The sequence below is a fragment of the Plectropomus leopardus genome, chromosome 16, assembly GCF_026936395.1.
Source record: "Plectropomus leopardus strain MGB_pleo_1.0 chromosome 16, ASM2693639v1, whole genome shotgun sequence".
Lineage (NCBI taxonomy): Eukaryota > Metazoa > Chordata > Actinopteri > Perciformes > Serranidae > Plectropomus > Plectropomus leopardus.
Window position 1 is genome coordinate 21,851,415 of NC_142191.1, and position 25,644 is coordinate 21,877,058.

Here is a 25,644-nt window from a genome sequence, read left to right on the forward strand (position 1 = left end):
CATCAATTAATGCTCATAATCTGATCTGGATTGCTCTAAAGGTTGTTTAATATCAAAAACAGCAATAGGAAAAAAAACTAACTTCTGATCCATTTTCTCAATGAAATAGATTTGTGGTGTCATCTTTCTCTCCCTTCCTCACACACACACTAACACACACACACGCACTCACAAAATCCAGGAAGTCAGATTAAGAACATGTGGTTCATGGGATTTTCATGTGTGATAATCTGATGAGCTGTTATTAGGGAACATTATGGACAGTAACACTAAGAGTTTCATATCTAATTAAAAAAATGAATCTCCCTGCAGGTGTTATCACAATTTCATTTTTACTAGCTAGTAAAGGGATAGTCCAGATCTTTTAGCCACCTAAAAAAGTACTAAAAAAATCAGTTTTACTGTATTGAGAATATTTTCACCCTGCCACAGACAGTCTGTTCCTACAGAGAAGCTCTCAATGGCTTCAGTTCCCTATCCATTCTTTCAGAGCCATTTCCAGCAAACTGTTATAATTTCCTTTTTTTTCTTTATAAAATTCACTTTCATGTAGATAATTTGGCAGCACCAAGTGGAAGTTTGTGGTAGTAATTCAAGTACACAGTGTCACCTGACCTGGCATCTCAGGAGCCTCTTATTAAAGGCAGGTATGTTGGAATGAGTCAACTATGGAAAATGCCATGAGAATACAGTCTTCAGTCAGTGTGTGTTTGGTTTAATCTTGGTTTATTGTTTGATGAATTTGTTTATTACCCAGTTGATTTGAACTTTTTTTGTATTGTCCTACAAAAAAGTAGGCTCTGCAGTGTGTTTATAGCCTAACCCAACAACTCTCCACACATCAGTCAAATCAAACAAATGTTGAAAACCACCCTGGATCATCAAACAGTGAGTACAACAAGACAGGTCGCTCATGTTTAATTTGGTGGAGCCTGTGGGCGGCTATTTTGAATTTGACATGAGTAAGACTCGATACATTTTCTCATCAGCACCACCAGAATCCATTGAGAAAAACAATACTTTTAGCTCACTGAACATGACAGCTTCAGGTCTACTGTTGCTTCAATCAGTTGGTTTGTTTGTGTTATTATATGACTTTGGTCAACCTAAATGAAAGCTTTTAATTGCCAAAGTCACACAAAAACACAAACAAACTAAATGATTGAGGCAGCAGAAGTCCAGCAGCTCCAGTGTTAACGATGTTAAATGACTATGTTTCTCAATGAAGTCTGGTTTTGAAGAGGGGCATACAACATCATTGCTGTTGGATGGCAAGATAAAGAGGGAAAAAATACAGCCCCACTTAAACGATCTGAACTATCCCTTTAAGTACTTAACTCTGAGGATGTCACTGGTAACTAGCAACTGTTTATATGAATGTGCTTGCTGCTAAATTATATAAAAGTTGTTAACCAGCTTCATGATACTGGTTATCCAGGATTACCAATGTTGGGCTCAGTGAAGCCAGATAAGGAGAGCCAGACTAAACTGAACTTGCTTTGTGACTTTCCGCAGTTATTGAGTGTAAATATTTCATAACTGCTAATCTCTACATGAAAACCACTTTGTGTGGTGGAACTTGTTGATCTACTGATGCTAAATCTCCACATATAAACATTTATGATGACTAGTTTGAACTGACTCCATCACCAGTGATCCTGATAACTGGTTCTATGTGTGTGCTGCCCTTTCTCCGCATATTGGTCGGGTGTCTCATATGTCCAGACAAGAACTGGTGACCATTGTATCTTAAAATGTCAGTTCTTTCTTTGCCCTCCTCACGCACAGGCAGTAATCAAATACTGAGTCTGAGCTGCATTAATTACTTGCTCTGATTCATGGCCGTATCCAGTCGATAAGTCAGCCATGCAGAATGACTGAATCACTGCAGTCTATAGCTGCAGCCTGAGCCATCAAACATGAGAGACTACTGGATCAGCTCACCGAGCTGCTGATGTGAGGAAAAGAGAGGAGGAAAGAGGTATTTTGAGTGTGCATTCCTGCTCTTTTTCTGTCATCAATTTGGGGATGTTTGGTGTTTTCTATGAGCAATGTAGTGCTTAACTAAAAATGGTTTGTGTTCCTACTTTTCCCTCAACATACCAGCATGCCTCTAAGAGCTCCCAGAGCAGAGGTGTGATGGGTAATATGCAATCTGTGTTGGTGGAATAGCAGAGAGATTTCCCAGTTTAGAAAAGCATGTACTGTGGCTGCATTACACTGTGATCTATTTAAGCTGTTGTCAGTGGACAGCATTGATCGGTTTGCCTCCTCTGTGATAGATTTTTTTGCACGTAGGGCTGGGCAAAATGGTTGAGATCATTAACAAATAATGATAATATTTATCATATTTATATTGACAAACCATGTATCTCAATATGACAATGTATGTAAAATCCATAGACTGTATAAAATAATGGCCATAACTACAAACTGTAAAGTCACAAATTGGTTTTTGAACTTCTGTTTTGAAGCCTCGACTTTGTAACTAAGTACATTTACTCAAATGCTGCACATAAGTACAAAATTAAGGTACTTGCACTTTACTTAAGTATTTTATTTTAAATGTTATTTTTTACTTTTGCTACACTACATTTCAGAGGGAAATATAACATTATTATTATTATTATAATATTAACATTATTTATTTTACACATTGAGGTCTTTTTCTATATTTAAAAAAATAATAATTTTAAGTTTGGGGGCGGGTGTCATTTTGTTATTTTGTTTAGAATTATTTGTTTAGTTTTTAAGATTTTTTTTATGTTTCTTCACCTTTTGAATTATAATTTTTAAAATAATTTTGAGGTACGTTGTGTTTTTCAATTTATTTCTTTAATAATTTTGACATTTATTTTCTTTTTTTACAATTTTAAGGTTTGGGGTATTTTCTATTTTTTTAAATCCATTTTTCGCTGCAGTGCGTGTGTTTTTGTGTATTTTTTAATATTATTATAATTTTTCCGGATCATACTTACTTACTTTTACCTAAGTACTATTTTCAGTGCAGGACCTTTACTTGTAACAGAGTAGCTTCTCAGGATTGTGTTAGCACTTCTACTTAAGTAAAGGATCTGACTACTTCTTCTACCACTGCGAGAGAGTGGGGCTGTGGAGGAGCGAGGATCTCATCCATAGACTGTGGTGATGCAAAATTTTGAGCGTCAAGCAGCGTTTTGGTGAATTTTTCTGCATAAAGTCATGGTTAAAATATCTTAATTTATGTAAAGGAAACAAAATTCAGGCAGCAGGTGACAATTCAAAATAAAGAGATATAATGGAATATAATGCAGTAAGGCTCTAAGGTTATCCCTGCTCAGTCAACTTGTGTAGGCATGATTTAATCTTCCTTTTTTGTCTGCATGTGGCATACTGGCACTTATTTACATAAATTATCAATTTATTAATTTTACGTTCCTCCAAAATAATAAACAAAAAATAAATAGATGAAAAAGTAATTCTCATAGATTTGTTGACAAATGAAGAAGAAACATCACTTAAAAACTATTTATACAGAGAAATACAAGAGTGCTTAAATAACAGTACACGCTGAAATAACTGTCCGTAGTTGTGTATTTGCAATTTATGTTGGATAATAAATGCACGCTTAAGCAAACACCCAAAAGAAAAAGTAAAACCCCCCAAATTGACAAAAACATTGGCGTGAGCAAAACCAACTTACAGTAAACTAATTTCTAAGAGCAGTGTAAGCAGTCTTCAGTTTTAGTCTCATCTGTAACAGAGTATGTGGCACTTTTTCTCTCTGACTGAAGGTAAGAGGACTGGGAAACTCCCGTGAGGCAGAGATAATGTATATCCTGATGCTGTGCCCTTCACACTGAGTGCTTTTATGTCCATGTCTGTTCAAGACATCTCATATTTCTTCTCATCACATCATCTTCTGAAGCGCCGTGGGGCTAATTCTGTTTTGTGCTAAAGCGTATAAAATCTTCTGTCATCACACAGCGCAGTTCAGAGGGTTGTTGCTGCTGTGCGTCTGTGTTTGTGTGCGTGTTTGATGCTGACTGTATGGCTGCTGAGTGATGTCAGCGCTGAGAATCAGCAAGTCCTTTTCGTTCCCTCCCCCGAGCAGGAAGATGATTAAAGACAAGAGGTATTTCCTGTCTTTGACACATCGCTCTGTTGCTATTGGTCTAGAAGGAAAACCAGCTTGTTTGTTGTGCAAGATACAAGTTAATTTGTTTGTTCCAAGATGCAAACATGTAAGGTTTAAATGTGGTGAAATATATATTTATATTATTTTTATTCCAAAAAACAATTAATTGATCCTTTTTTAGTATTATCTGTGTAGCTAAAGCCTGATACATTTAATTATTGTCCAAAAAAATATTTGGAGAATATTTACCTTATCTTTTTAGCCTATTAATAGACATTAATTAAGTTATATAAAAAAAACCCAAAATCATTATTTAGCTGCCTGATAAATTCCCAAGACATTCAAGATTCAAAATTCAGTTTGTCATTTCTCTTTTTTTGCATACATAAAAAAGATTAAATGCTTTTATCCTAGCCTACAACAGGGCACCAGAGTAGAATCTAGATCTTAAACTTAAGAACAACAGATAAAAGTACAGGAGCTGCATACATTTCAGCACAGACATTCAAGCATTTAAATTTGAAGGTGCAACATATTTGAAGTGCCTTTGGCAACACTGGTCCATTTCATGCAATGTTTCATTCAATGTTAACAAAGCAGGGGGCACAGTTTTAAGTGTCTCATGGTGGGTTGCATGCATAACACGTCATTAAAGCATCGCACCCATTCAGCCTACAGTTCCATTTTACTAGCTGTCCCTTATAGACCTTGATGCAGCACTGTTACCTTCATTGTGGCTCAAAGGTGAAACCACTCTGTCCCCCCATTTCGCAATCCTACCTTTCATACAGAACGGTGTGGCAACATAATGAGGCAATAATCCCACCTTTAACAGAGGGGGGCTATAGATGCTGTATGCACATTTAACCCTTTGAACCTGAGCCAATTGGCTTGATTTCTTTCAAAAACATGAAAAGAAGGAAATGTTTAATTTAACAATAAATGACCCAAATATTAGCAAGATATCAGTAAAAAGTAATAAAAACAAAAAAGTGGGAAAACTAGCACAAAAAGAAAAAAAATCACCATAAAAACAATAAATATATGTATATACACATATATATAGTCTAATTTAATTTTAAGAAATGATTATAATAATTATAAATATACTTAGAATTCCTCTATCGTATTGTTAACTAATGTATGGGTTATTTTTTTACATTACATTACTTACATTAAATGAAAAAAAGTTGATCTACAGGAGAGTAAATATTTGTAAGCAATACAGAATGTCTGAGAGCCTCACTACATTTTATTCCATTGTATTTTATATTTCAATTGTCACCTGCCACCTGAATTTTGTGTTTTCCATCACATTAATACCGTAACCTAATGCAGAAAAGGTACAAATTGATGCATAAAAATTCACCAGAATGCAGGAAATGACGCTGGGATGGGGGGTTGAAACGAAACCCCCCAGTGTTGAAACGAAACCTACACTCCTGATCCTACAACAAGATCAATCAGCCTGTTCTAACATGCTGTGGCCCAGTTTCCCTCTGACTGGCTTAGACTGAAATTAGCCCACCAATCACAGGCTGCGCTCTGCAGGTTCCATTTTTCTCTCCACTCTGATTAACCAATGAGAGACAGGTTGCTAGGCAGAGAGGCAGATTGAAAGCCAGGAAGAGAAGAGTGTCTGGAAACATGAGCTCAGAAATAACCAATTATAGATAAAATCAGATTGAAAGGCTTCTCCCTTTTCCCCTCTGTCTCTCTCAGCCACATGCTCATCCACTTAGACAAACATAGAACATATAAGTAGGTCAGGAAACAGCCTTGTGAAGCTGCGTTCGGTCAGCTGGTGTTTCTGCAGGGTGCCGTCAGCTAACTGGCCTCCAAGGTGCAGCGCTCCATCTGTAGATTGTGTGCTGCAATGTTGGTGCAACTGTTGTTCAGCTGTTGTCTGCTCTGCTGGAGACGCCACCAGCTTTAATTCATATGCAGTGGTGGAAGTAGAGGTATTCAGAGTAGCAATACAACACTGTAAAATGGTCTGTTACAAGTGAAAATCCTGCATTTAAATCTGACTCATGCATCAATGTAAAAGCAGGATTTTAGTGATGTATCTAGCTGGGGTGGAAGTCCTTTTTTTTGGTTTTATAGAACTGCAACTAATGATAATTTTCATGACAGATTCTGCTGATTATTTTCTCTATTAAGTGATCGATTGTTTTCTTTCAGAAAATAGTGAGAAATGCCTTCACGATTACCCAGAGGCCAAAGTGACACCTTCACAATGTCCAAACTTCAGCGTTAAATTTAAAAATTAATTAAAATTGTTAATAGAAATAATAAAAGGAAAATCAATAAATCAATCAACAAATCAATAAATCAACTAAGATTTCAACTTGTATATTCTGTTGGTCATAGTCTGCACTTCATCTCATGGTCAGACAAGTCTTGGCTTTCATAATGTGTTGATTTGGGGTGGTTTTTACCATGGTCATAAAATATTTGAACGCGCCCCTCATAAGTGGAAATTTTCTGGAAGCTCCAAGTTCACGAGTTGTCATGTGTTTGCAGACGTTTTCAGAAATGGCGCAGGCCACAGACACAAATCTTTTAGTGGATGGCAAGATAATGAAGTGTGATTTTAGTTGTTTGATGTAATTTTATAATATGTCTGAGGAAAATGTTGACATTCCTACTGGCCTCATCTTTTTTCATCTTTTTCCAAGCTTGCCAGCTTGCTAAATTGTTCGCCACAGTGGCTTCTAGATGGCAACAGTAGCATCCATGTTGCCGTTGCCTAGCAGCAGCGTTTTCATGATTTGACTACTTGAACACTTAGCATGCTGTCTACACAACTTCCCATGTTATATCTACAAGCTCACGAGAGCCATTTGAATGCAGCAATAGTTTAGTCTTTGTTGGATCAGTGATTTGGTTGTGAGATCTTAAGTTTACTGTTTTCCTTGCTTGGATCAGAGTCCAATCTAATCCTGTTGCTGGCATTCTCCCGCATTTGGGTCCACCTGTTCAGCACCTCATGACCTTTCATAGTAAATAGTTGTATGCTACCATATTAATGCTTAATGTTGTATACAGAACCTTAAATGTGGAATATTTTCTTGCGTTTTACTCAGTGTATGAGTTGACACAGTGAGCAAATCCTTCAATGTCAATATGACATCTTTGACCTTTCCATATGTTGTTATTGTCTCTCTGGCATAACTTTTGTGATGACTGGATCTTTGCATGCTAAAGAAAAAAATTGCATGGATTTTAAAAACTGCAAATATTTTATTAATTAAATTGAATAAAGAAGTGCTGGCTCTGGCAGCACTACACCTTTGGGTTTTAGTGCTGTCATTGTTGAGAACATCATGCCGAGCAGCAGCTTCTCGTAAAGAGGCCGCTCTGTGCGACCCTCCAGTGGACTATTCTTAGATCCACTTTTCTGGGTCAAAACTTTAACGTCTCACTTCTTCTTGCTGACTCTCTGTTCATCATGTATCTCTTTCTATTTTCTCTCTGTTTAAAAAAGTATCTGTTGGTCCTTTAAGAGTATATAGAATTTATACCTTATTTATACCCCGAAACATGCTTCTGTTTTGAGCATAAAATTCTGATAGATTCTCATCTAACTGTACTAATTAAACTTGAAAAAAACACAGCTTCGTTTTTGAGACATTCCCATTCATTACAAGGATTTTCTCACATTTTCTGACATGCTCCTTTTCCTCAACCTACTTCATCTACCTCTTGGTTTATAATTTTATGCATTGCTTTTTCGCCAGAGAAGCAACACAGTAAAAATAGGTCAATTTCATGCGTCTTAAATGAAAAGTCGGACGTTTACTGCTTTAAAAATATCACTACAAATACTTGCAAGTTTGGATCAAAATATAGAATTTGAAGTCTAATTTATGGTAACAGGAAAATGATATTAGCAGCTCTCAAGAGTGTGAATCTAATAAAGTGAGGCTGAAAATAAAACGCCTTTGTGGCAAGCTGCCCAGATAAAGTCTGTGGGAAACACTCGGCTGTTTCTCTGTGATTCCTTTTGATCTTTTTATTTCTTTTGTAACAAAGCCAAACAAAGATATTGCATCGTCGGGCTTTACAGCAAACAGAGGAGGGGAACTTGGCCCGGGGCACGATGATAATTGAATCTTTCAGATGAAAAACAAATACATTATTATACTTTACCATGAATGCATCCTACAGTCTCTGCTGTCTTTTGTTATTGGAGGAAATTGCATTAAGGTCTTTCCTGCATCCTGCCAGCTGAAGTTCAGCCAGTCAGAATGCACGGTCAACAACAATGCCCACTGCCTCATGGGAAATATCGTCAGTGTAACACACACAGACTCACACATGCGTACATGCACATACACACACCGCTCCTGCATATCAGCCTTCTGTAATTTACAGTAGACATCCAAAAACATGCTGAATGTGCTTTACAAACACGCACACGCACACGCATCACATCAGGGATAGAATGACTGTTTCCTGTTTATATAGCTGACTTCCTGTCTAATAAGAGGGAGGAAAAGTCTGTACAGAGATAGAGCGGCCTGTGTGTGTGTGTGTGTGTGTGTGTGTGTGCGCGCGTGTGTGCGCATGTGCATGTTGGCTAATGAACAGAAAGAGCTCGTCACTGCTTACCATCTTTCAGTGTGAAAGGCTGTATCACTAAAATATTGATGAATCAACTCTGTGTGTGTCCATGTGTGTTTGCATGTTCTCTCTCTCTCTCTCTGTGTGTGTGTGTGTGTGTGTGTGTGTGTGTGTGTGTTCATAAACTGACTGAGAGTCCAGTCATGTGATCAGCAGAGAAAGCAGAGGCATTTCTTAAACAATACATACTCCCCAGTCTCTCAAATAAGGACAAAAACAAACACAGACCCAGAAATGTCTGCATGTGAAAATTAAATATTAAAAATGTGTTTATTGTATAAGGAAAGGGTGGATGAGAGATGTCATAGTTTGCTTATGTAACCACTGTAGCCTCATAAAATATGCAAAACAATTATCACAGCCTTTAAATAATTCATTTATTCATTTTTCCAACTGTGTAAAGAGAGTTGTAAGTACAATTCTACTTGTTTAGGGATAGAGGACAATGGTGGCCAATGTTGCTTTTAAATGAAACAGTTGTTGACGATCTATATGGAGCAGAAGCCATGTGACCTTTTCACCAAATCTGTATCCCTCTAACAATTTATAAGAGGGTCAAATCTTTGCAAATACAGTACTTTTTGCAATTACCTAATGACAATAAACAGGAATATGCACTTTGATTTTATCTTTTGAGAAAAAAGGCACTCTGACATGCATAAGTTAGATAATTTGAATAAACAACAACAAAAAAACGGACTTGTGCAGGATGTAGGAGGCTTTCACATCAGGGATCCAGGCCCAGATCTGAGTACACAACCTGGATCGACATCAGTTTTCTTGTTCTGTGTTCAGACACCTTTCATACGCATTTAAACCTTTAAACTTAATGGTCTGATTTCTTTTAAAAACATAGAGTAAGGGCAAAGAGCAACATGGCAAGAAATGTCTCGCAAATAGAAAGTAGTCATTAAAAGGTGACACAAAACATTACCTGAAAAAGAAAGTGAGAGAGAATTATTAGAAAATATAATAATGCAAATGTCAACTCCATTTCACATAAATGCAGTTTGCTTCAAAGGTTTCAAAAGTTTAAATACTTGTGAAAGACTTATGAAAGCAACATAAGAAAAGTAATGTTGCTCCAGGTTTCAAAGGGTTAATGAGCATCATTTGGCAGGTTTCTGGTCTGCTGGTTTCATGTCACTTTCTTGATCTTTGCTGTGTTTGGTGGAGGCAGGAGATGACTGACAGTGAGTGAATGGTAATAAGATTTCAGGCTTTAAGTTGTGGCTCCTTAAGTGGTTTTTGCATCGACCAGGACTGATGTGAAACAGACTCCCAGAGACGACCTGACCTTTGTTTTTTTCTTTTCTTCTCCGTCTGTCTTTCACACTCAGCGTCTTTTTTACTTTCCCGCCTCTTCTTCTTCTGTGTCTCTGTCTCTTCCCAGCAAGCTTCCTGTCTCTCTGCTGCACACACAAGAGCTGTTGTCGTCACTTTGTATTTATATCCCAGTTGCTCCCAGCAGGCCTGGCCTCTCTGTGATTGGCTGGCAGGTGCAGATGAGCTAACTCAATATGCAACACATTCCCATTCTCTTCACTTTTCCCGTCAGGAAATGGATCGGTCACAGCCAAAAGAATTTGAGCGTGCACTTATGGGCAGATTATACATATGCTCACAAATATGCAGGCTGGCACACACATGCACTCACAAGCTCCAGGAAAAATGTGATGCATTTATAAATGCTTCAGTCTGCAGACTCTGCAGCTCAGAACCTCGCAGGCTTTCATCCGCAGTCATGGAGGATACAAAGAACTATTAACCCTACTTTATGTTGTGTGCCTCCAACATACAGCTCACCACAAACCTAAATTTTATCAAACCAACCAACCGCTCAACAGCAAGGTCGGAACAATGGCAACTTCTGCACAGACAAGGAGATGATTGCATCGCTACCTTGACCGTGCTAAGTTTAAATCAGTGATCATCGTAAGATATTAAATCTGCTTTATTGATCGAGTAAATGAGAAACAGATTGACAGAGAGGACAGAATTTGAGCCTCCTGAGGACTGAGAGGTAGATACAGGAAGGCTTATAATGACAATGAAGAAACTGAAGCTCTGCTGTGACATTTTTAGACAGCAGACATCCTGACTGCATCTGTGTGTGTGTGTGTGTGTGTGTGTGTGTGTGTGTGTGTGTGTGTGTGTGCGCATGACTGAGACATCAATCTGTAGGGATGCCTGGAAACAGAATAATGACTCAAATGACAAGTGGGTCGTCTCTCATGTGATTGAAGGTCATTTGGACTCCTGACTGAGTCATCGCTCCTCCTCCTCCTCCTCCTCCGTCATCTTTTTTTTCATCTTCACATGCGTGAAATCAGCTCAAATGTGAGATAGCTGTTTGACCTGAACATTAAAAACATGATGTTCTAGGAAATCAGATGTGGAAAAAACTTGGAAATTTCCAGATAAGTTAATTTCCTTCTAGACAATTAACTCAAATGTGAAATGACGTCAAAGCAGGATAACATTTGAGACAGAAGAGTGGCACCACATGGTACAATTAGTAGCTGTTAAATCAGATGTAGATTAGATTACATGGTCTTCATCAGCTGATGGAATAGTTATGGAAATATAAATGTTAGAATCCACATTTCTTTGAGCACTTTAAAGACATCTCCATTTTGGCTTAAAACAACAAGGCTGATTAATTAATACTGTGGACTATCCTCCACATCTTAGAAAGCAGAATTTCAACATTGCATGTATTGCAAAGGCTTATTATTAAAGGGGACCTATCATGCTTTTATTTTCTGTCATGTAATGTTACAATCTTGGATATTGATATCAAATGTGGCCAAAGTTTCAAATAATGAGGTAAACGAATGTAAAAGTAAATAAAAAGCTCATGCTTCAGGCTGTTCTGAGTTCTCTGTCTATAACAGGGTTTTTTTCTACTTTTAAGACAAGCTGACGTCAGCTTGTGACATATTTCTTAAATGTCAGGTGCATCAGTGATTACATACACTACTACATGTAGCTACATGCTAACAGCAGGGAAACATATCAGCTTTGTTTCTGATGTTGTTTAGTCCTCCTGATTTTGTGTCATATTCCTGCTGGAACATTTCTGGTTGTGTTTTTGTGTTAGTAGCTTTTATTGGTGATTTTTTATTTACAAAATGACTGACATGAAGCCTTCGCCCAAGCTGTTTTGGGGAAAAAAGATTACAGTTCTTTAGCATTTAACTTAATTTAGTCCAAAAGAGTGCAACTGTTATCTCATACGAACTCAGTGTAAACGTGCACAGTGCAACAAAACATTGTTAGGTTTTAATTGGATGTTGCTGCTTTTGTGAATTAATGTAATGGATGTTTTGGCACAGTTTCATGAACCCAGTGAGACTCAGAATGGATCTTATTGTCTTCTACTGAAGTTAAAACATGAATATGTATTTACTTCACAAGATAATAGCATGGTGTATGTGCCTGGTCCTATGTAGAAAGTATCAAGTTGTGCTTTTTGGTTCTAAAAGTCTGTAAAGGATTTGTATCTTTACATTCAGCCTGTCAGGGGGCAGAGACATGGGATGCATGAGAGAGAAAACGTGTGACATGAATAAGCCCTTTAATGAAGCTGAAAGAATATGACAAAGCACAAAGAGCAGCTATCCAGTCATACACACACACACACACACACACACACACACACACACACACACACACACACACACACACACACACACGTAGGACACAAAGACAGCTCGAAACAAAGAGTCTTTCTGTAAAGACCTGCTGCAGACGCATCCTCTCTGAAGGACTCCACTGTACTCTCTGCATGAGTCTGAGTGTGTGAGTCTGCTCGTAATAGAGAACGTATAGGCTGCACACTGTTGACACACACACTGTCTTTTTGTATAAGGTCCTGGAGACTGGAATGTGGCCAATACAAAATGGTCATGGCCCCTGTCTGCCCTTTTCGGGCCCCTTTTTACTCTCTTTCCCCTCCTCTTTTTTTGTCTTCTTCTCCTCTCTCTCTTTCCCATTTCTTGTCTCTCAGTCTTTCTTCTTTTCTGTATTCACTGTAGATCATTTCCCTCAGAACATCTATCATGTGTGTCAACATATGTGTGCGTTTTTGTGTGATTCGCCCTTCAAGACAGATTGCATCACTGTGACCTCAGGCCTTAAATCTCCACGGTAACCAAAGGCGCTGTAACCAGAAGCATGAAATGATAATAATTTTTCTTCAGAGTCATCAAACACACACATTGTAAAATATGCAGGGCAGATTTTCCTTTTAAAAGGTAAGAATAATAACTAGAAAGCATTCAGAGAGAGCAAAACTCAAAAACGTTACACAGTGCTTGTTGTTTTAATTATAGGAAATGTTTAGACGACATTAATCTGATGTTAACAATAACTTTATACATGTGCTAAGTGCTTCTTTCTTTATCATCCTAATTTTATAATGAGCTTTATCTTGAAAAGACATGCACAGATGAACATTACTGCATATATGTGCATAAAAAAAACAAGCAAAAGACAACTACAGCAACGAAAATGATAACCAAACAAGCACATATCAAATAAAATAAAATAGATTTAGAGAAAAATAATAACATTTGAAAAAAAATAGATACATGAAAAATTAAAATACAATATTAAACGGGTATGGGGGATTTTTTGAAAAGATGCATTATGCACACAGGAACATACTGCTCTTATTGCACCTTTTTTTTCAAACTTGAAATAATTTTTTAAGTGATTTTGCCAAATATAATCTGTTGACAATTATCACTAGAAAATTTGTTTGATTCTTATTGATATTAGCATCATCTCAGCATAGGAAAAGTTTGACCTGCTGGTGGCACTAGAAAAGTCAAGAGATCACCAAAGTCAGTCGGATCCATCCTCTGTGGACCATAAATGTCTGTATGAAATTTCATTGCAATCCATTTAATAGTTTTAAAGATATTCCAGTCTAGAACAGAATGATTATCAGACACTTTGGATGTGATTCATGTCTGAAGTCTGAAGCGTTACAACGCTGCAGCTGAGCTCAGCTTGTTGTGCGATGGTGTCATCATGGATGTTAAGCTGCCCACTTCCAGCTCCGTCTGCCTCATCAGCACAATGTCTGAACTGACTGCAGCTCCAACACACACACACACACACACACACAGACAGACAGGGACCAAGACACAGCGACTCAGCTGTTAGATGTCCTTCTTTGATGTCTTAAATGAATTTAGTTTGACCTTAAGAAAGACACACAATCTTCGTCCTTGTGTATTATTAGATACATTTTCTAGTTTTGTTTCCGTCAGTTATTAATGCCAGCCACAGGACATTTTTGTAACTGGATCTTGATCTTAATATAATCAGCCAAAGTTTAAAGCAAATACAAATACAGCTCTCCATGATAAACATGAATCCAAATATTCTTTTAAATTTTTTTTTCTCAGGCGATGGAGAGCAAGCTGCTGGTTGGTGGTAAGAACATCATCGATCACACCAACGAGCAGCAGAAGATGCTGGAGATGAAGAGACAAGAGATTGCCGAGCAGGTAAACGTGTGTGTTTATAGATTAAAAAAAAGCCCAAAATTCATCCTTTTACATGACTACAGACTGCACTTTTACTGTTAGAAACTCCTGAAAAATAATGGCTCGTTGAAGAGTGAGGATAAGGATGTTGTATTTGGATGCCAGCAAGTTATGCCAGCATCAGGCTTTTTTTACTTTAATTTACTACATTTTATTACATTTTGTTCCTACATAACACTGCTGCTCAATATATACTTACTACCCCCCACTACCACAGTAAGCCTGCTTTTAAAATTGTTAATCTTGACAACTACTTAACCCTGTAAAACCTGTGCAAAATAGCTTATTTCTTTCAGAAACTTTTGTAGAATAACATTTAAGTGAGCAGTAAAAAAAAAGTGACCTGAAAAAACTGCTTAAAAATTGTGAGAATTCTGTAAAATAACTAAAAGTATATAATTAGAATCATTAGAAACATAGTTGCTTATTTTTTCCTTCCTTTTTCCCTGTAAAAAAACTTAAAAAAACTTCTACTAATTTCTTGCAATTTGCAGGACTTGTGTTTTTGCCATGTCTCTCATTGCCTTTTCCCCCATGTTTTTGAAAGAAGTTCAAATGTTTAAATACTTAAAAACTGTCTGAACCATCACAAGAAAAAAAAAGGTTAAGTAACCAAAAAAAGCAGAACGGTGACATTTTATTAATGCTTTCAGACACGCAATGAGCGGGAGATACAGCAGCAGATGTTGGTCCAGGACGAAGAGACTTTGGAGCTGAGAGAGACGTTCACCTCTCTGCAGCAGGAAGTAGAAGCCAAGACCAAGAAACTCAAGAAGGTACACAGACACCACTCGCACAGCTGCATGTAAAGTCAGAAAAGAATAATGTGTACACAAAAACACATACACGCTCATTTATACACGCACCAAATGCACACTTTTTTTTTTTTACCAGGCATACAAATATATTTTTACATGCACGCACTTCTTCCTTTTTTGTTCCTAATGTCACTATATCCCTCTTTATACCCCTCTTTGTCCTGGATCCTAATGACCCCCCGCCTTGGACACACGCTCACTCTGGACACACACTTAAATCTCAGTACCTCAAGGTTTGTCCTGCCGTCCTGGACCTTTCCCCTCCCTCCGTCACTACTTATCGTCACTTTCTTTTTTTGGGCCTGTTCACGCTTTACATGCTAACCTTCTCAATCCGTTTTATCCTCCTTTTCAAATTGCTCCCAATAACTCACACCTAAATCCCTCAGTGCAAACCCTGAAACAACCCTGAAACAACCCTGAAACAACATTCTGGACCCTCCCTCCCCCCTGCTCTACTCACTTCCCAATCCGTTGCACAGCCAGCAGGACTAACCCCGAGTGTGTGTGTGGATGACAATGTGATTAATGATCCTGTGTTGACCTTTGCTGTCTTGATGACCTGACGTGTGCCATGGACCCTTCTCTCGCTGCATGGTGCCGTCTCATGGACGCAAAAAAAAGGATGATAAATATTAGAAATATTCACACTTTGATTTCAGAGCTCAGAGGGCTCTTGTTACTGCTGGATTTTTTTGCACTTGGAAGGGAGAGTCAGGGAGCACTTCTTAAGCCGGTGGTTGGCTTGATTGTGTTTTTAATGCTAAAGAAGATTGTTGTGAGTGAAAACAACATAAAGCCACCCTGCGGAGTTTTTTTTTACCTCAAATAGTGCTATGGAGCGGTGTCCTGTGGGTCCGTGCATGTCACAATGTAGCCCGATAATGTATGATCCAACCGTCACTAAACCCTAAATTAAAACCTACACTGTAGCTATCTGTATCAACTCTGAAATTAACCCTTTGTGTTAAGTACAAACTTTAATTTTATAGACAAAATCATCTTCTCACAGCAACGCTTGGGGAACAGTTGCATTCATGTTTTCTTTCAGGTTTTGCACAGTCTGAACTTAAGGAGAGAGTCAATATGAGAGAAATATCCTTTAGTATCCTTAAGTCACCCTTGTGCACTGGATCTTTTGTGCAGGCCACATTTTAGTTTTATGTTGAGCATTTTTTGTATCCTCAAAGTCCCAAGTTTAAGCTGCGAGCGAATGAATGTGGACTGCAGTGTCATCTTTCAGACTAACTACGCCAGGGCTAAAGTCAGGATTAGCCTACTTGTTTAAAGCATGAACAGTGTGAAAGCTCAGGAGCGCAGGAGGAGAGAGGAGGAATGAGAGAGAGAGCGAGAGAGGGCTGCCGTGTTACCACACTCCTATTGGCTGCCCATTTCTCCTGACACCAGTGCCTCCAGTGCTGTTGCTATGGGCAACCAAGCTACACTTCATCAGCGACTACACTGCACTGGGCAACATCTCTCCTTCTCACCCTCTCTTTTTGTCTGCCTCTCTCTCTTGCTTTCTCCTCGCAGCTGTATGCCAAGCTTCAGTGCATCAAAGCGGAGATCCAGGACGTGAACGACGAGCACGTGAGGAGCCGACAGGAGCTGGAACAAACTCAGAACGAGCTCACCAGAGAGCTGAAGTTCAAGTGAGTCCGACAAACACGCAGAGGAGTCGGCACAATCAGCAAATATGCCTGAATGGTTCAGCAAACTCATCAGATACGAACACGCTTCGTAGAGATGACATTATTGCAAACACTGTTGAAATCCTGAATAAAAATGGGAACTTGAAGGTCAGATACATGAATTTCTGAAACACACAGTATCATACAACAACTCAACAAGGCCTCATTTATTAGCATTTTTTGCAAGCATAACATTATGTGCATGCATACAAGTAGTAAAGAAAATGAATACCAAAACGAGAAAAACATGAATGATATGTTTTTTTTTTTGTTTCTCAGAAGTTTGGAATTTTTTTGTGAACTTTTTCTACAGCTTCTCCTCAGACACAAAACACATTAAGTATAGTAAACTCGCAAACTTAATTGGAAGATATGCTTCTTCATATTTTGATGTTGGCTGATGTTTTCGATTAACGTGCCTCACCTGCTAGTACCCTACACATGCACAAACACAAAATGAAACCAAAAACAGTCCTTTAACATTGTAGCAATGACAAATAAAATCCAGGAAGTCCAATTTGATGAACAAAACCACAAGTTTGAGCGCTTATCAGACCCTAAAACACAGTACACTGTACTGTGAGACAGGATTTAAACTCTCAGCTGTTTTAACTCGCACTGTGGTGACTCCCAGGAAAACAGTTGAAATATGTTACTAAGTCACTACCACCACAGGGCCTCGCTGGATGACGTTGCATAAATTCAGCCAGATTAGTAATAATAAGATAGACAATACACAGTGATATCTCTAAGATGTCAGAGTGAACCGATCTCTGATTGACATACAAGGCATACCAACATTAAAACATGAAACAAACCAATTCTGTTAACTGGTACCTTAACTTCCTATATCCATGAATGAACCCAGAGCCAGATTTTCACAACACGTTTTAATATCCCATTTGTCAAATGTCAACACTTGGTCGGAGGCCCTGTATGTCAAACTATCATGCTCTGGGTAACCCTTCAGCGTCAGTTTTGGAAACTCTGGGATGGCGGATCACTTTATGCTTCTTAAATGCATTGTGCCTTTTCAAAATAGATTTTTGTTTTCACAGGTATTGTACAGTTTCTCTACTTTATATGTATAAAGTCTCTTTTCAAAATGAACTTAAAAGTTACGTAAAAAAAAAACAAAAAACAACTTCTGTCTCACAAATTGTGGCTCAGTTTGTTCCTCATTGGTTCATTGCTTTGGACAAAATTGTCAACTATATGAATGTTAATTATCTCAAGGTAAAAACATTCTTTAATAAATCTTTCCATTATAAACTGCAGATGAAGTAGGCCTGGAAAAAAAGAACTAGAGAAGGCTGCAAAATCAAATGCAAAATAGGATCAATTTATTTATGACCAAACGGACAAAAAAAAGACAAAACTGAGAGGGAAAAACAATCAAAAATCCAGATACTGTGTTACTCTCCAGACTGATATTTGTAACCTCTGTGTGTTGTGAACTTGCAGATATCTGATCATAGAGAACTTCATCCCTCCAGAGGAGAAGAATAAGATCATGAACAGACTGACCTTTGACCCCGATGAGGACCAGTGGAAGTTTCAGCCTCTTGTCCCTGCTGAAAGGTCAGTGTGGGTTTTACACGTTGGGATGTTATTCCCATTTGGGCCATTGGGTGTAAACAATGGACTCAAAAACATCTTTAATTGCAGTCACAGTTCGCAAACCTTTGACCTTCTCGCTTTCTGTTGTCACTTGCACTCAGTTCTTCATCCTCCCCTTCTGTTACAACAGACACTTTTAAAGTGTTGATGTGGTGTCGTTCACACCTGGAAAGAGACCCAGATCTTGGACCTTTCGTTGACGAGCTGAATTTTGGCCTTTTTCACGACTGATTTCTCACTGATCGCTCCCCTCTCTCTTTCTTTATTCAGTAAATCTTCACAGATGAAGAAAAGGCCGGCATCTGCAGTCGGATATAAACGACCAATCAGCCAGTACGCCAGGGTTGCCATAGCGATGGGACCTCATTCCAGATACAGGGTAGGGGTGTGTGTGTGTGTGTGTGTGTGTGTGTGTGTGTGTGTGTGTGTGTGTGTGTGTGTGTCTGTCTGACTGCATGTGGTTATCAGCTGTGGTTAATAAAAATGCACGATGTACCATCAGGAAATACCAAACACTGCTGATGTGCTGATGGAGATCATTAAAGGAGAGCTCCACCAAAAATCTAGCTCTTAAGCTTTTGACTGTTAAAGAGAAACCTGCTGCTGTCTTACCCACTTTTCAACCATAAAGTCATTTTAGCGCTTTAGGGCAAAAATAAAGTAATTTTTGCATCTTCACCAAGAATGTGCAACAACATATAATATTAATAAAACATCTATTGAAAAATATTCTACTCTACTCTAACAAAAATGTTTTAGTGAATAATAATTATTTGTGGAGGATTTGCTGACATAGAGTTACAAAGTGAGAACAATAATGAGAGGACAGAAGCAGCAGTAAGCCGTAAGCAGGTTAGACAGCGGTGATAAATTATACAACATCTCAGACGAGAATTAGAAACAAAAACTGTTAACCGACCTGAATCAAAGTGGAGTCGTGGAGAGAAAGATTTATTCCCCTTCTTTTAAACCGAATAGCTTAAGGACCCAGACCAGGAACCCTGAGGGTGCTTTTAGGACAGGAAGGGGTTAAAAGTTCACTTCTATACTTTACACCACAGCGTGCAAAGCTTTGTATGTGACACCAGTTTAAACTGAATTCTTGCGCGCATTTCTGCTGTCTTTTTGTGATTCGTGACAAATGTCTTTGAATGGACAAATGAATGTGTGTGCAGGCTGAGAACATCATGTTTCTGGAGCTTGACATGACCCCTCCAAACACCGCCTCACTGGATCGATCAGCAGAGGCGGAGCCGAACCAAAGCCACTCTGTGGACAACTCGCCCACCAAGGACAGAGGCGTCCGCAAGTCTCGATCCTGGTGAGCATGTCATCGTTGTAAACTGTGGTTCTGGAGACACCTGTTATAGCTGACAGTACCACTGAAGCAGTTTTGAGATATTTTGTCAGGGCCTGGTTCTGTCTGTCTGTATGTCTGTCTGTCTGTCTGTCTGTGGACAGATTTTGTCAATATGATAACATAACAACTGTGGAAGATGCAGTCACAAAATTTTACAGATGTTTGATTAAAATCAGAATAAAGGCCAAGTTTGAAGATCGGTGTGGTCAAAGCAAGGGTGGGATAGGGGACAGGAAGTAAGGGCAGGGGCCATTGGCCCACCAACTTTACGCTCAACCATTCTCGTCCACTGATGCAGCACAATCTAGGGCATATTAATTAAATCTGGCACAGTTCAGCTGTTTTGCTGAACTCACTGCTCTTGTGTCATGTGTTTAAGAGCGTGGATTTTGTTTCAGAAGCGGGGGAGGGACACACACAGTACTAAGCAGGGGGTCTGAGACTCCTCTCCTGGGAAATTTTACTGTCAGACACTTCATTTTTTGCATTCTAGTGAATTTAAATGCACCAATTGATGTTGGAAATGTTTTTATTTATGTAAATAAAAACAGAAAAATTCAGGCAGCAGGTGACAATACAAGTATCAAAATCTAATGGAAAACAATGCGGCGAGTCTCTCAGGCGTTCTGCACAGCTGCATGATATTCATTCTCTTGTAGATCAACTTTTCTCTTTAATGTTTTCTCTCATGAGTCAACACGCATGTACGCGTGATTTTTCTTTTTCAGTCCTTCTTTGTGTCTTTTGTTTGGGAAAGTAATCACTTTAAATGTGCATGTGCACCTTTTGTTGAAGGAAGCTTCCTTAAACGATATTATGTGTACAGGGAGCACGAAGTACTCTTTCTCTACATCTCACTCAACTTCACTGCTACCACAGTTAAAATTTTAAATGTTAAGAGGTATTGTTTACCTCTCTATAACTCAACAAATTCAGCTGTTTATCGTAATGACACACAACAAGGCCTACATGTTTCTAAAGAACATTAAACATAATGTTATAGAAGTGATTTCTGTAATTGTAGATTTGTGATTTTTGAGAGTCAAATGATTAATCAGTTTTAAAACTGTCTCCACCCCCTTCATCATACCACAGTGGCACACCCTGCTTTATCCTCACTTTCATTCTGCTCTGGGTCATCTGACTGATGTGTCACCATATACACACATTTGCCATTGTGGCCAGTTTAATCCCATTTCAACGACTTCATGTTCTGCTCAGTATGATGACAATCATTTAACACGATAAGTGATCCTTATCAAAGAGTTTTTGTAAAAAAAGGTAAATATCATCCGAGTTATTGTTGCCTGTTTTTGTTAACCCTCAATTATTGATGTTGGTATTGTCATCAAAAATTCAGTATTGGTTGGGCTAGTTTAAACCTTTGAAACCTGGATCGACACCAGCTTTTGTGTGCTGCATTCAGACACCCTTTACAGGTTTTTAAAACCTTTGAACCCCGTAAAAATTGATTTGATTTCTTTCCAAAACATGCAAAAAATGGAAGCCAGTGACTTGCAAGAAATTAGTAAAAGATGACAAAAAATGATGTGAAAATTACCTAAAAGAAAAGAAGAGAAAGAGAATCATTAGAAAACTGTCTACAAATGATTTTTTTCTAATTTTGGGTCATTTCTTGTCAGGTGTTCATTGCCGTCTTAATATGTTTTTGAAAGAAATCAAGCCTGTTTACTTGTTACAAAGGTTTAATTTAAGTAAGATGACTTCTGACTGACCTGAAAAACTAACTAACAAATGTCTTGCTAGTTTCTGCTGTCATTTCTTGTAGAGTTGTAAATTGCCTTTTTCTGATTTTCTTGAAAGAAATTCGGTCACTTGGGTTTCAAAGGGTTAAAGCCATTATAATCTGATATTTTTTACTACTACTACTACTACTTAGAAATGTAAATGTACATATTGGTATTAACCTTTTTTTTTATCAATTCTTGCATTATGTTTCCACTGATAGAAATAAAACTGTATTTTGTTTGTGAGAGACCGGCTTCACTGGCCTGTATGTGACTGGTGTAAATGGTTTAGTGTCAATGCATCTCTAAATGAGATTATTCGGGATTAGACACACCCTCTGTGGGCGGTCCTAATCTGATGGTTTATCTGTCATTTCCTCAGCAGTTTGTAATCTCGGTGTTACTGGATGATCTCATTAACCTGTATCTAAACTATATGCAAAGGTGGAGATAATACATTATCCATATTTTAACTTTAATTTCTACTTCTTGGCTTTTTTGCAGGTGCCAGACCCCAAAATCCATCACTTCCTCTTCTTCCAATGTTTCCTTGGCAGCATGTCACACTGCCACACCCATGACGGCGCAGTAAAGCTTTAGTGAAGAGGATTTTTTTTTTTTTAATTGTTATTTATTTTATTCTTCCACTTCCTCTTTCTGTTTTGGCCAGTGATCCTCTGAAAGACTTCTGCAGCTGGGACACAAACACCTCCACCTGTGCCGAATCCTGACAGGTGATAGACTACATTTTAAAGACGCTGATGAAGAAGTGACATACAGAACGGGAAACTAAATGACCTGATGAACCTCGGAAACACCTTTTCTTCCTGTTCTACAGCTGTAAAGACTCACCTGAACCCCTTTTTCTTTTGCATGTTTGAACCACGGATCATCCTTTAAAGGGTGCACACAGTGTGTGTGTGTGTGTGTGTGTGTGTGTGTGTGTGTGTGTGTGTGTGTGTGTGTGTGTGTGTGTGTGTGTGTGTGTGTTTACAGGGCTGTATGATTGCCTGTTTGTGTGTGTCTGCTCACAAACTGCTTGAATCCCCTGTAAGATATCAGTGTACATATTTCCTGTATGGGGGGTTTAAGGGGGCAGGTTTGGAAAAGTGGAGACTGTTGGATAAGAAAAGAATGAAGACAGTAGAAAATATTGATGTAACACAGGACGTTTGTTGTTGGTCAGATGAGGTGCTCTGAAACCTGAATGATGACCTTTATCACACCTGCTGTCTCATTATTCCTCCACAGTGTCTGATTTAAAAAGCAAAATCTGCCGATAACTGAATTAAAAATAATAACAGTGAGGCATGTCATACTTCCAAAAGTCATATTACTGTGATTTTATTTATTTTTTTATTGGAAAACACACATGGCAATCAAAATCAGCAATCAGGACAAAAATTGTTCTAGTCAAAAATTTAACTTAAATTGAACTCTTCAATGTCCACTGTTTATTACGAACCATAACTCATGGTCACGTTTTGGCTTTTTCTGGAGATTAGATTAAACAATTGTTGAATACTCAAAAAAAAGAAAAAAAAGAAATTGGAGTGATAATGACACTTAAAATACTTAAAAACATGGTCAAACACTCACCGATTACCTGCAGTTTATTTAAATGCATACTTCACCGATAAAACTGATCATTTGTACATCAATCACTCATCCTGTAACGTATAATCCGTGAAGAAATGTTTTTCTTGCATGCCTACAGTGAACAACGAATCCAAAAACATCAAACATTTTTGATGAAAAGGAGTTCATCTTTAACAACAGTGACACTGAAAAAAACATCTCAAAACTCTCACATAACTCGTGCTTTATACAGATTTTTTTTTTAAAGTAGTTTTTCTGTGGCCCCCTGTAACTCAATTGATCAATAATTGTCTTCATTTTTGGATTCTGCGTTCACCGTGGAGGCATACAAGAAAAGCCAAGTTTTCTTTTTAAATACAACATAACGCAGGGTGAGTAACTGATATACAAATGATAATTTTGCGAGTGAAGTGTTGCTTTAATTGAACAATATTTAAGTCTGATATCAGGATGTTTCTGATCTGACGATGATAAAGACTAGAGCTTCATTCCAGCAGCAGCTACAGGTTTTGAGCATACTGCAGATTTTAATACGTTACAGCAAAACACACCTGCTGAAAGGTCGACTTGAAGCTGAAGTGTAGCTCAGTGGCTGGTTGTTTAGACAGCAGTCTGCAGTCAGGTGTGTACAGTTTAGTGTCACTGAGTTCGTTTACTTGCTAGAGGTTAAAAGCAGCAGACAGTGGGGGTCAGACTGACTAATTATCACTGTATTATTCATGACACAGATCCAGTTGCAGCTGAACCCCCCTGACAGATGTAAGAGAGCACAGAGCAGTCCTTTAATAGTGTATACACAAATTTATTACCAATGTGCTGCAGATTTGTTTTGTTTTTTTTAACCTTTTTTTAATTTTAATACTTGATAAATGACATCCCCCTTTATGTACAAAGTGTTCAAGACCCAGACATGAAAATATATCATTGATAATATCCCATAATAAGTCAGAAATCTGCTTTGGAAATCTAAAATGTTCACGAAGACATCGGTTCTGGATCATTTTAAAGGGATACAATGTTACCTGTTCTAGGGCTGCAAAAATGGATACATTTACCGACAATTATTTAATTTAGAAAATGTAAAAAAAAGAATATCTGTCAACTCCATAGAGACCAAGATGCCATCTTAAACTGGCTTTTTTTGTCCAACCAACACTCCAAAACCTAAAAAGTTTGATACAAAACAAAGAAAAGCCACAAATCCTAATATATGAGAAGCTGGAGCCAGAAAATGTTGACATTTTGATGAAAAAAAGGTATATTCACACTCATTCTCATAAAACACAGCTGCCTACTGGAAATTACAACCCTGTCTCCTAGACATTATGTTTATATGGTACAATACATGGCTACATTATCAGTCAGTAATAGAAACGAAATTGAGAAAAGGGTTAAAATGGCAAAAATTCTTGCTGTGGTGCAAATTACAGTCAGATGCTGAATTCATTGAATTTTAAATCTGTGTTAACCTACTTCCTTCCCTGTCTCAACCGTTTTCAGATGTGCACCGAGGATTTTATGTGTTTAGTCATCGCTATTTGGGCACACAATTGACCCAGTTTGTTATAAAGAAAAAAATGTGACATGAAATGCTCTGAGGCTTCATGAAAACTTGTGCAATGGAGGTTAAATTATGTGCCACTGTACCTTTAGTGAAGTGAAAGATTAGCCCAAATAGAGATATTGTGCATTTATTTGAAATAGTTTTTAAGCACGAGAGGGTTTAACAAGCCAAATTTCAGGAGAGCTTTCATTAGAAAAAGACATTAACATATTGATAATTGAGCAAAAAAATGGAGAGATTGCTGAAAACAGCTGTGTAATGCAGCATCGGTTATCTCTGCTGCCTCAAACTGTCATGAATTATTATCTAAAATTTGAGAGCAGACAGTGTTGCAACATGATTTGCTTTAATAATTTAGGAAACAGCAGGGTTTTACACTCTGTTGTCCTTTAAATGTGCTCATTCATAACCATTTTGTCATATTAGTCAGTAAAATATCCATGTATGTTTCCTGTCTGTCAGGGCTGTAAAATATTGTATAAATGTGTGTGTGAGGGCTGTGGGGGCGGGGGAGCAGAGAGGATGCCGATGGAAGAGGAGGGGGATGGACGGACGGATGCAGGGATCCAAAGACAATCAGGAAGTGACTGTGGAGGAGGTGGATACTGAGCCTGTTTCCATGGTAACCTGCCAGTGAAGTGTGTCGGGATGGAGGGGGAGGTTGTGTATCTATATGTATATGTAACATGGTGGGCCGGTTGAGCTGAGCTCGTCGCTGGCTGACAAAAAAATAAAAAAACAAATAAAGACACTGTCACAGGGGGCTGCTGGTCGATCAATCATGTTTAAATGTCTCTGATCAATAGTTAAATATTTGTCTCAGGTTATTGTGTGTGGAAGAGATCACCCTCAAGAGCAATAATGTTTGATCTAATTTCATTTCATTAACATCCCTGTTAGCTTCATGGGAGCTGTTCTCCTTTGGCACACATTACGT

The 25,644-nt window shown here is 38.2% G+C and overlaps 1 protein-coding gene across 2 annotated transcripts in view; it reads left to right on the top strand.

Annotated features, from left to right (window-relative positions):
• kif3ca (kinesin family member 3Ca) overlaps window positions 1–25,486 on the top strand; it is a 50,029-nt gene extending 24,543 nt beyond the window's left edge. Inside the window, exons 4-10 of one of the 2 annotated variants that reach the window (XM_042503323.2) lie at window positions 14,167–14,268; window positions 14,961–15,083; window positions 16,659–16,777; window positions 18,281–18,397; window positions 18,707–18,815; window positions 19,612–19,757; window positions 22,049–25,486. In XM_042503323.2, the coding sequence (XP_042359257.2) occupies window positions 14,167–14,268; window positions 14,961–15,083; window positions 16,659–16,777; window positions 18,281–18,397; window positions 18,707–18,815; window positions 19,612–19,757; window positions 22,049–22,136 (804 nt within the window). In that variant the 3' untranslated portion in view covers window positions 22,137–25,486. The remainder of the gene's footprint in view (window positions 1–14,166; window positions 14,269–14,960; window positions 15,084–16,658; window positions 16,778–18,280; window positions 18,398–18,706; window positions 18,816–19,611; window positions 19,758–22,048) is intronic. The other variant, XM_088089735.1, reaches the window with a different exon arrangement.
• The last annotated feature ends 158 nt before the right edge of the window (window positions 25,487–25,644 follow it).